General features: G+C 26.0%; 2 protein-coding genes across 2 annotated transcripts in view; both read left to right on the plus strand.

Annotated features, from left to right (window-relative positions):
- The first annotated feature begins 2,525 nt into the window (after window positions 1-2,525).
- Window positions 2,526-13,183, plus strand: part of LOC100160344 (cell growth regulator with RING finger domain protein 1) — a 57,195-nt gene continuing 46,537 nt past the window's right edge. The window contains exon 1 of the mRNA XM_029488235.1: window positions 2,526-2,623. The gene's annotated coding sequence lies outside the window, so the exon portion shown is untranslated. The remainder of the gene's footprint in view (window positions 2,624-13,183) is intronic.
- Window positions 7,517-7,936, plus strand: LOC103310213. The gene has a single exon (XM_008187730.1). The coding sequence runs from the start codon at window positions 7,517-7,519 to the stop codon at window positions 7,934-7,936; it is 420 nt and encodes a 139-aa protein (XP_008185952.1).

Here is a 13,183-nt window from a genome sequence, read left to right on the forward strand (position 1 = left end):
ATAAGTACCCTAGGTAACATAGTTTATCTAGGTAGACATGGACAATGTACATTGTAAAGGTACATACTAGTGTAGTAGTGTACTACACGGCTTTTATTTTTTGTACCCTATTATTATTTTGGTATACGTATACCTATAATAGGTAATAGATTATAACTTGTATACTAACACTATATATCTACTTGCTACCAGCAGGTAACGTACCTAGAATAGCATAAAATATTTTGTCGAGTATAATTTATTTATTTTGATCAGTGAAGTTTCTGTACGACTACATACAGCCGTATAGGAAATCCAATTATTTATAGTGGAACTCTTGAAACAAACACTTAATGATTAAACATACAGTAAGGTCAAATCATTTAAAATGCAAATATGCAGTGAAACACTCTCTGGATTCATAAATATTTTTATTTAAAATACCTATTATAATATGTAACAATTACTAGTTGATAATGTTTCAAATCATTTTTGTTTTAATTTATTTGTTTCTACTACCTAGTATTTTATATTCATTTTGACCACTACCCAAATCACATACTTAAATATTTAACTAATTTAGTGTATGATACCATGGTCCACGATTACCATGATAAAATACAGGCCACGCTACTATATTTAACTTCTACTTGTATAGTTGTATAAATAAACCATTACCTGAAGCTAAGACAGTTTTTTTACTGTATGTATCTAGTAAACAACATTTTTGGGTGTTGTCTATAGGTGGGCATTAAAATAAAAAAATAAAAATGATTATTAATCTTGATCAGTACCTACCTCTACCTAATACCTACTGTTATTGATCACTCTATTTATGTTTTATATTTCATTATATACCGATGCCAATAATATAATAGTTACAATGCAATATAATATTATATTATATTATATTATTATATCGGCTTATGTGTTAATCATAATATATATATATACATATATTATGATTAACACATAAGCCGATACCTAGTAGGTACATTAGGATTTCCTGTATTTAACATTTCTAAGTCCCAACAATAATAGTATAAAAATTATTTAATATTCAGTAATGTTAATTAAATTATTAAGAATTAATTAATGCATTGCATTTTAAATCAACATTATAATTATATGTAGGTATAGGTAGTACAATTAATTTTAAAATGAAATATTATACTCGATAACTGTATGGTTTAATATTACCTATTACATAACGGAATCTTATAAATAATTAAATTATTTAGGATTTATTTATTAATTTATACAGTAAGTGTCATATATAAATATTAAACGAAGGTACCTATCTAGTTATCTGATTTAATTTGTATTTTTGATTTGAATATTTAAATCACAAAACAGTACAACCACATTAAAAAGATCATTACTTATACAGTTTTATAGGAATTCAGTAAAATATAATATCGAAATATTTACATAACCTAAAATTAAATTAAAACCCAGAAAGTACATTAGATATCAGTACAACTGTATAAGATGGCACAGGGGGGGACACGTAGAATTTATTAAAATAAAATGGAAAGTAATATAAGCTAAAAAACTCTCCAAAAACTTGTGTATGCAAATATAATAATATTATGTCTGGAGAAAGAAATACCATTGAAAAATATGTGATCTGTTAAAGAAAGTGAAAGAGAAAACTTGTGCGAGTAGGTAGGTGTACCGTACAGTATTTTACATTTTTTTCTGTTCGCAATTTGTATAGTAAATGTGACATAACTCAACTTTCGCTGGTTAGTTTATGTTAAATGGTTGTTGTTGAATAAAGATTTTATAAGCTTCGATATTATGCAACAGGTACCTACTGGCTACTGTAATAGTAAGAAGTAACTTTTGAGATTAATTTTTAGATTTCTAATTTGTATACTTTTCTATTAAATTAAATAACTCATTTAATACCTGTTGCCTATTAACTAAGTGCCCATTCGTTAGTCCTATATTATACATTTATACAGTAAAATACTAAAATTGGTTACTCTAGTGTTACCAAAACCGTTATAAATAGGTACCTACTAACTAGCTTGTATGGGAAGAATCAATTTTTAAAAACCTATTAGGTTACCTAACTTTACCTAACTTAACCTTCGACAAAATTGTATATTATACTTCCTAAGTATTTAAGCTAAACATAATGGTTTTAGCTATTTTGTTATGTACCTAATTCAAATAATAATCAACGTAGGGATTTGAAACTTTTCGACACTATTTATATGATTATTTAGTATTTAGGTAGATACCTACTATATACAATGACATTTAAAAAAAATGCTAATCATAATCTTAACAATAAGAAAAACACGAAATACTTTCCTTAGATATTTATTTTTAATGAAACATATAATCATATGGCTTTAAAGTGTATAGATATTTCCGTCAGTATAATATGTCAACTGTCTCATGTACTATGTAGGTACCTATCCAATTTATTTTGTGGACTTTCGATTGTAATTTATATGAACAAGCGTTTTTATTGATTCAACACTAGTTGCGCTAGTTGAAACCTTTGTTACAATTTCGTGTCAGTTAGACGGAGACCTTCAAACACCTTCTACAGTGGTGATTGCGGGTTGGCTACGCATTTAACAATCAATAGGTATTTTATTTTCCTAGGTCCGGGGTGAATAGTAAGGTAAGAAAACCAATTTTACTTAATAAAAATGTTTTATTTATTGGAAATGTATTTATTAGTAAATACAATTTTAGAACCTTTGAAAATAAGGTTTACTTACTTACTTAAAAATATACCTATCTTAAAGAATATATAATAGGTACCTTCACAATTTTTTAGCATATAACCGCTCAGAAACAATGTTGCGTTGTATTTAAATATAGGTATAGTATTACACTACCTAATGATTAATTATGATAATATATATTTATGACGAATGTAATTAATTATATTTCTTAATAGATCCCTTCTGGCCAAATCTGGCCAATCTAACCGTATCCTGTCAGAATTTTGTTATTTCATTTGATATCATTAAAACCTTTAAAAGCTTAAATATTGACTTTAATCTCAAAAATAATGTTGTTTTTACAATACATTATTATTTAATTTATTAACGCCTTTAATTAAAAGCAATAATCATATCATATTAGGTCCACTATACCTACCTATAACTATTTTTGATTGCATAACTTAATATATAAAAATAATTTTTCGGTTTGCATCAAATAGGTATGTGTGGTGTAGCAGTCTTGTTTCATCGATAAAGTAATACATAATACATTATAAAATATTTAATATTTTATTTATACCTAAACGTAAAATTTTACTCGTTAAAATCTTTTTGTATTCCACAGTTTAGTATATATTTTGTCTGCAATTTAGTATCAGAGATAGACAGCGTTTTATACATATGGCCACTTAACAATTATTCTTAAACTGGTTTTTTTTTTTTTTTATAGAAATGGTTACTCGATTATAACCTCTGCAAAATTCAGATAATTAGATGTACCATGTAACGCGCATGTAATAATTCAAAATTATAAAAAAGTATATTTTTTTATGTATAGTTAAATTTTTTTATAAATGTCTCGAGCATTTAAAATATTATAATTTAGATAAAATCACTATTTATTATACAATACTTCAGAAAATAATTTTAAAATTTTAAAAACTAAAACGCAGCTCAACATGGCTCACGTATAGTTTGCTATTTAGAAGATTAAAACACATGTCACATTCTATATTATACATCCTAGTTGGGATAGTAATATAGTATGAGCAACAATTAGTTATTAAATTATAATTCGTTTAGTTTATTGTATTTTTATGATCTGAGAAACATTTTATATTTACCTTAATATTTCAAAAATAAATTGATAAATTATAGAAATATGATTTTGATACAATATACTTTTTAAATTATTTTTATTTGGAAGTATTGATTTTATAACCCTAATTTACAGATTCACATTTAAGTTATAGTCTGTCATATTGAAAAGAAGGATAATGATACAAGATTTAAATCTTGAATTATGTCAATAATATAATAAAATATGTGTGTATAATGTAGGTACCTACCTGTCTAGCTTGAAAATAATCCGCAGTTATTATATATTAATATAGTACGCGTAGTACATTTATATTATGTACAATATGCGGTAGGTACCTAAGTAAATATTAGCATTATGAAACGCGTCTTATTTATTTTGCACCTGTAGTAATATACGTGCAACACGATAAAAAATCCTTCTCTCGAAATATTTATGTAGGTATCAAAGGACTTATATTTTTACAGGGAGACACTTATCTAAACTAGATAATTTGTAGATTGTATATAATATAACTACAAACGATGCATATTTAAATATTTAAATATCGTCTTATTATTCATTATGTTGCTTATTATAATATAATATTAAATTTGATATAAAGTACTCATCAAATTAAAAATAATTTTCAGTTTAGTTAGGTATATAATAATTCTAATATTAAAAATTGTACCAATATTAGATGAAAATAATAATAGTGATTATATTATTATATCGGTATTAAATTACGTGTGTCAAAGCTTAACACGCCGATGAGTATATTGTGGTACCTATATATATATATCCTTACAATGTATTCATATTTAATTATTAGCTTATGGAGCAGTATTTTTCTATTGGTAATGGATATTAACTATCATGTATAGAACGACACACCTAATCTAATAATTAATAAAAATGTTTACCGGGGACAAAATTATATTCCTAGTATATTAATTAATGGATATGTATTTTTGTTTGCCTATTGTGTTACACTAAGCTTCCCTCATAGTCAACATAAAGGCCTTGGAAATTGATATTTGACTCACTATACTGGTCACTGGATATACTTAAATTGTATTATTCTATTTTGTGATTATCATATTACAACAAATTGACTCAGAGTTTTAAATCCATGAATACTTTTTAGTAATTAATGTTAAGAGGACGCCACACCCACGTTTGTCGTCTACGTCTCACAAACACGCAACATAGAAAATTTTCGTTCAGCTACAGAATAAATGTTATGTTATTATAGCTTAAGTATGAGAGTGAATTGATAGGTACCAATTAATTATTATCAAATTATTATTAAAGTCAAAAATTCTATCAATGTTTGAAAGTCGGGACCGCAACGGTATTTTAATTTCTAACCGTGGTATGAGCATTTGCAAATTATAATATGTACTCATACAACTAGCTTTATAATATTGAAATATCGTGAAAACGACCAACGTTCAAACAGCTAAATAAGGCGGAGCATTGAGAAATACTATATAATATTTTATTTTTATTTTTATTTATTCTTCAAGAAGATAATGGGCCCCACTGAACATGCATACTGTGTGTCCACGAAAGCTGGCAGCTAGGTACACTCAATAAATCAATTACCTACTTACCTATATTACTCAGTACCCTATAAATATTTTCGAAGTCTGTCTATGGAAGATGTATGATCCAATAGCATAGTTTAGTACAATAGTGTAGTACAGAATTCAAAAATATGTATAGGGTACTTAGTAATATCGGTAATTTAATTATAGGTACAGTATACCCTATTTTCGCGGACACATGGTATAGGTAGGTAATATGCTAAATTATATAGGTAAATTATACTTTAATAATATACAAATAATTTCTTGACTTATAAGTTATAAAGTTATAAAAATACAACTTATAAAATATTATACTTATGTTTAATTAAATGAAAAAAGGAGGAAATTATAGGCAATCGCTCTGCTGTACAGGAAGTAGTAGATGTCGAATTTATAGCCATTGAGTAGGTATCTCTACCTATGTACCAGTAATAGGCTACAACCTATATTATATATTAAATTTGAATTCAATGTTAATTGTTTGCATACAAATTAAAGATTTTGAGGTAAAACTGACCGTCTATATAACTAAGTCCATAAAATATTTAATGATACCTACATTTATATTGCTAAATGTTATTATGGTAATTTATTTTACTACTACTTATTAACACTGTGTATGTACACCGTACCGTCTGTACCTACACATTATAGTCTGTACAGACTACCTTAAGGTACAACATAAACATTATATTTATTGTGCCTATAATAATATTATTATTCCGAATTGTTTTCTAACATTTAACTGGAGGGACACTTTTCTTGATGCTAATTTAGCTATGTCCACTTTTTATGACGCTTTACATTACTCTGTTCTTAAGTGGGTTCCTTCTGTTAATTGTATTATCAATCTAATTTCCCATCTTGGTTTTCTAAAGACTTAATTGATTTAGTTTTTTTAAAGAGAAAATCCCATGCCACGTTTAAGGCATAGCGTCAAATAAGTCTACCAAAGATATACCTAGAACTGTTCATCTTGACGGTGTTTTCAGTACCAATAACAAGGAGGTCTCAGATATTTTTCTAAACAGTTAAGCTCTGTTTACACTTAGTCTAGTAGAGAAAATAATGAAACAGGTTCTCCTCAATTATTTTATGATCTCCCAAGTAATTGTTTTTTTGATGTATGTCATATTGAATCTGGTCTGTCTAAATTATGTAGCGATAAGTCAATTGGTCCTGATGGACTTTCGAGTGAATTTTTATATACACTTCGTTCAGTATTATCTTACCCATTGTGGCTTTTATTTCGTAAATCTTTAAATGTAGGTATATACCCTGAAATATTAAAGCTTAATGCAGTTATACCTATTTTTAAGTCAGGGGATCCTACTGACGTTGCCAACTATCGCCTTATTTCTATATTAAGTCATATAGCCAAACTATTTGACTCATTAGTCAAACATTCAATTAAGCTATCTGTTAATTCTATGTTAATTGAGGAGTAGCATGGTTTCCGAACTGGCCGTTCAACAAACACTTGTAATCTTGTATTTTCTAATTATGTTTTTGATGCTTTTAAAAATTCTCATCAAGTTGATGTAATATATACTGATTTCACCAAAGCATTTGATCGTGTTGATCATACTATTTTAATGAAAGTTCTGTTTAAATCGGGTTTTGGTGAGCCATTATTGTCTTGGTTTCTTTCTTATCTTAATGATCGTAAACCGATTGTTGATATTCATGGTGTTAAGTCTAGTTTTTTTCATGCTACTTCAGGTGTTCCCCAAGGAGGTCATCTCTCTAGTTTACTTTTTTCATTATTTATTAACGATATAAAAAATGTCATTATTAACAGTCGTTTTTTTCTTTTTGCTGATGATCTAAAATTATTTTTAAAGGTCAATTCATTAAATGACTGTTATTTATTACAAAATTATCTTAATAATTTAGTTATCTGGTCTAATGATCATGGGATGAATCTTAATTTCTCTAAATGTCATACTATGTCTTTCTATAGAATCCGTGAGTGAATAAATTATGCTTATATGCAATAAATGCTTTACCTTTAACTCGTGAGGACAGTATGGTTAAAGACTTAGGTATCACGTTCGACCGCCAATTGAATTTTCATTTTCATTTAGATTTAATTTGTTGTAAAGCTTTAAAATTACTGGGTTATGTTAAAAGAATATTTCAGGAGTTTAAATTAGTGACCCCCTATAAAAATGTTATATTGCGCCTTTGTTAGGTCTATCTTAGAATATGGTGTTGTTGTCTGGGATCCTTATACTGCTTATGATAGAAATCAAATTGAACGGGTTCAACGGAAATTTCTTAATTATGCAGCTTTTACTCTCAATATTGATCACATTCCTCATGATTATATCCCTGTCATGGACAGACTTGGTTTGAGTACTTTAGTTGACAGAAGGCAAGCTACTAGTTTAAATTTTCTTAGGCAATTAATTGATGGTAAGATTGACTCTCCTGAACTACTTTCATTCATTAACCTTAAAGTTCCTTCCACTTATATTAGACACACTTATCCGTTTCTTATACCTAAATTTAACACTAATTATTTAGAAAACCAGCCGATAGTTAGAATGATGCGTATGAAAAATAATGATCCATCATTTCTTAATTAGATATTTATCATTATCAGTAACTTTAATGTTTCTAATTGTTATTATTATATTACTATTAATAAAAAATAATTTTATTTTTTATTTTTTATTGGTTTTGTTTTTCTCTTCTCTTTTCTTTTAATATTTGTTATATTGTGCTAATTAATTCTATTATATAGAATTTTCAGATATTTTTATTTTATTTTTACATGTTCACTGTAATATTATTATTATATTTAAAATATTGTTGTATTAACATTATGTAATTGGGCTTGACCCGTATTGTAAATAAATAAATAAATAAATAAATAAATAAATATGAAATAAGCTTTTTACTTTTCCTTAATTAAATGGAAAATGTCAGATTATAAACACTATAACTCATAAACAAAAATGGTGAAAACAATTATTTTTTACAAGATTGAAATGATTGAAAGATATCCAAGTTTAAAATTACAATCATGGTGGCCGTATACCTATAACTTATTCTGAAAATAAATCATCTCGAAATTCGTAACTAGATACTATATATAGGTACCTAATACCTATAATTATGATCTTCACCTTGACCGATGTAAGGATCGATCACGTAACCACATTTCGTATAAAATGAATGCCAGACATATTATATGCCAAATACTGACAATTGCATGTCTTAAAAGTAAAAATTTAAAGTCTTATTTAAAAACAAAAAGTTTTATTATTCGTAAAGATATTAAATTTGGCAAAAATACTTAAAAATAAATGTGACTAACGACTATTGATATATTTTATAGTTATATTAGTTATAGCTTAGTAACTAAGAATAAATTAACCTTGTATTACATTTTCTCTTTTCAGGTCATAACAATAAAAACAAAATATAAAATAAGACATCAAATTTTAAAATTCTATATTCAGTATTAAAAATGTAAAACTATACGTAGGTTCACTAACTATAATGTAGGTACTTAATTAAAAAAATGTTAAAATGTAGGTAGTATGTACGTTTATACCTATAAGTATTACCTTATTAACTATTGTGTTTGTTTTTAATAAAAAATTAATTTTCTTTACTATTAACGTTTAAGGAAGTTCAAAATAGCAATAGGTATTAGGTACCTACCTACTATGAGCAATAATAAATTATCCACCACAAATTCTTCATACCAATTTGCATATAAGAACTGTTTAGGAAGAACTCAAGAAGCAAACTTTTACGGAAATGGACCAGTTGCGTCTACAACGCAATTTTAGCTTATAGGCTTGGTGCACCAATTGCACACCTTATATTTACGGTCAGTATACCAATTGCGTTCCTTATTTTTTACGACCAATTTACCAACCAACACACCTAACTATCATTTTGTTTTACAATACATTAAACATAGGTACTTATAATACTATATGATAAGTATGTTTTATACTGTAATGCCCAATAATTGAATATAATAATTATTACCTAATAACCATTAATGGCGATTTTAGATTAATTTAATTTTAATCATACAATTGTGTACATAATATTATTATATGAATTACCTAGATTTTTTCATTATATATAGTCATATAGGAATGCAATACAATAATACGGACATATGGTGTATTATACAGTATACTGTATTTATGAATAAAAATAATGCATTTATAGAAATCGCCTATTATATATAGGTACTTACCTACTAATATTGCGATCAGCTAGTTACCTAATAAGTACAACTGTTATTAATATCAACAAAAAAAAGTTAACTGTAATTTTCGGTAGTAGCCTACATTTAGACAGGCAATTTGTATTGTGTCTATCTTTATAAAACATGTGCAGTGACGTGTGAACTTAAAATTAACCACATTTCAACCAACCAATTATGATACCGGTTTTTCCGACGTCGTAGCACACCTTATAATTTCATTAATATTATAAAGTCGGAATCATACGCGGCGACATTTTTTAGTGACAAATTATTTTGGACTAGTGATGATCAAAATTGGTCTTGGTCTTGTGATCTCGCAAGACTCTTGCTGCAAGACCAAGACCAAGATGGTACTGGTCTAGAAAGACCAAGACCAAGATTAGGCTTGCAAGAACAAGACCAAACCAATACTGAAGCTGCAAGACTAAGACCAAAACAAGACCAAGACACTATTTTAGTCTTGCAAAAAAAATTTTTCCCGAAAACACATTAATTTATCTAGATTTCATTAATTAATAATTTATAACGAAAATAATAAGAAATAATTTGTATTGTTATTAAATTTGATCAGTATTGGAAGAAATGATGAATTATTGAAAAAAGATTAGAAATGATTGGAATTAATATTACAAAATAACATAATTGTTTCATACTAAATACTGAAAAATTATTTTTCTAAAATCGATATGATTTATATTATTTATTGCCAATATATTATATTAAAAGAAACTTTTAATACTATATACTATACTGATTACTGGACACTGGTGTGAATAACAGAAGAATAAAAGTTTAATTATAAATAATAAATATTATCATTATAACAACTATAATTATTAAGCAATTTAATGTTTGGAACAAACCATACAGTTTTTTTTTAATATTATTATTTATTAGAGTGAACATTAAAAAAAAAAACAATTTAATTTTTATAAGCATTATATTGGTTAATAGTTGGTAATTATTAATTAGTAATAACTAATAGCCCATTGATATTTATTATAAATATAATAGGAAGTTAATTATGCTGGTAAATTGATTCATTAAATACAAACACAAGTAAAATAATATAAGCATAATTTAAAATGCGGAGTTTTAAACGAGTATAATAAAAATTAAATTGTTTGTTAATGTTTGAATTATTAATATACTATATAATATATTGGATTTAAGTTTCATCTAAGATCATAGCAAAAAACCTACACACAGCTATAACACTATAACAGGTATTTAGTTTTTTTTCATCTATTTTGTGAAATTAGCAAGAGTCTTGGAAGAGTATTGCGCAAGGCCAAGACCAAGACCAAGACCAAGACCAATATTAAGGTATACCTTATTATTGTTTATTGTTATAAATAATTATATTTTATATAGGTACTCATTCCTATATAAATTATAACTTATAACTATAAGAAATATTAATAAAGTGACTAATAACTAATGAGTTTACTTATGTATTTAATTAACGTCGAACTCGATAACGATCACTAATTGGCAATATACATTATACACATTAAAAAAAATATATCTTAATTTCAATTGTTTACATATTTGTGTAAATTATTGGAACTAGAAATTATAGATTTAAAAAGAGCATTTTTTAAGAATTTCAAACTTAAAATAATTTGCTATAATTTTCGTGATTTTTCCGTATTTTGTCAATTTTTGAACTTTAAATGCTTATAAAAAAAAACTGTGGCTAAGGATGTTTAAATATATATTTTTTAAATTTCATTGTAACAATATACTAGGAGACTTGTATTAAATTTTCAAGTATTTTAACTCAACAACATTTTTTATTGACATTCAAAGAAGAAAAAACTAATAAAATTGGAAACTGAAAATGTCCGTAATCAGTTCAAAAGAAATCAAAATATTTTGAAAAATTTATCGTGTATAGAAAATGCAAATATAATTAATTGGTGAAAATTTTATGTATCTGCGGCCATTTATTTAGAGTTACACAAAAACCAAAATCGATTTTGTCAAAAACCTATTTTAGGTAAAAATTTTCGTTTTTCCTTAATTTGTATTTTTCTTTTTCCCGGTATTTTTAAAAACTATTTGGGAATTTTAAATTTTAACCTCCTGAATGCACCAACTAGACTCACTTTCTCATCGAACAAGATACTGTTAAATATCATCAAAGAAAAGTTACTGCCCCAAACTTTGATGAAAAAAAAAACACACACATCATTGTAAAATCAATACATTCAGTTACTATATATGTCGTGTAAATAATAATATACTGTATACCTACGGTATGGTAAAAACTTTTAAGTTCCTATGAATAATAATAATATTTATAAAATCATTATTTTCTTTTTAAATATCTAATTCCGTAAAAAATTAAAATTTCAATTATGCACAAGTTGTGTATATTATTGTTACGTCCTCGTAAACAACACGTTTTTTAGGAAAGTAAAAAACTATTCAATTTTCACTAAATTTTTTGTATATATTTGTCTTTGTTAGTATTAGTATTAATTAGCATTAGATGTTTTATGAATACCCAATATTGCTTATTGGTTAAATGTTTTGGAGATACTAGGAATTTGATGTGGAATGTGGAGAAGAGCTATTGAACCGTATCTTTGGTAGGTCGTAGGTAATACAAATTATGTATTTTGTAAAATTGAATTTTTTTACTTACCATTAACTATAAATTGTTATTTTAATTATATGATAAATTTAGAACGACTGAAAATCAAATATTATTTATTTTTTATAGCATAATAATATTAGAATACGTGAGTAAGTTTCTTTCATAACTCTTTTTTTTCAATTTTATCGATGTTAAAATTGTTTACATATTTACTACATAACTCATAAAATGTTGCCTAGGCGCCCAGCCATCCTTTTTGATTTCAATTCTTTACGAGATAATTTATTATTATCTTTAAGTTTAATTTTCTTTTTACTATAATACTATAGATATTTCATTTTAAAATATATATTTTCCCATCTGATCATAATATTATTAATTTTGCTGTTGTCAGATGATCGACATTTGAGAAGGTGTATGTGAATCTTCTTAATTTGTTTTTACTTATAGTAGGTATACCTATTACTTATATATCATTATATATTTTAATTTCAGATACTTCAATACTTAATTCAAGTTTTTTTTACAATATTTTTCTATAAAAATCTAAAGTATGAGATGTAATTTTATTATCACATTGCGATTGGGTTTTAAACGGCCGACAAAAATTCTTATAAATTAAGGGATGATTCTAAATCAATACAATTTGCGGTTATAATATCTTGTAGTGGGAGTTTAGTATTAACCGCTGCGGGTTCAATACATTTTATAATATATTATTTTCCATCTCTGACATTGACCATATTAAAGTGTTTGAGAGTTTGACATTTTATGTAAATTATAAAAACTTTCATTTTTATCTAGGTACCTAATACCATTGAGTATAAACAACTATTTATGACGAAAATTGAATTAAATTTTCAAGCCTTAAAAAATAAAAATTAAACATTTTTAATTACCTACAACATAATTTGCAAATGTTTGTGATTTTGATCAATTTGATCGAAATTTGAAATTTAAACGAATGAAAAAAAGTGTAGTTATTATATCATA

Source organism: Acyrthosiphon pisum, chromosome X, assembly GCF_005508785.2.
Source record: "Acyrthosiphon pisum isolate AL4f chromosome X, pea_aphid_22Mar2018_4r6ur, whole genome shotgun sequence".
Taxonomy (NCBI): domain Eukaryota; kingdom Metazoa; phylum Arthropoda; class Insecta; order Hemiptera; family Aphididae; genus Acyrthosiphon; species Acyrthosiphon pisum.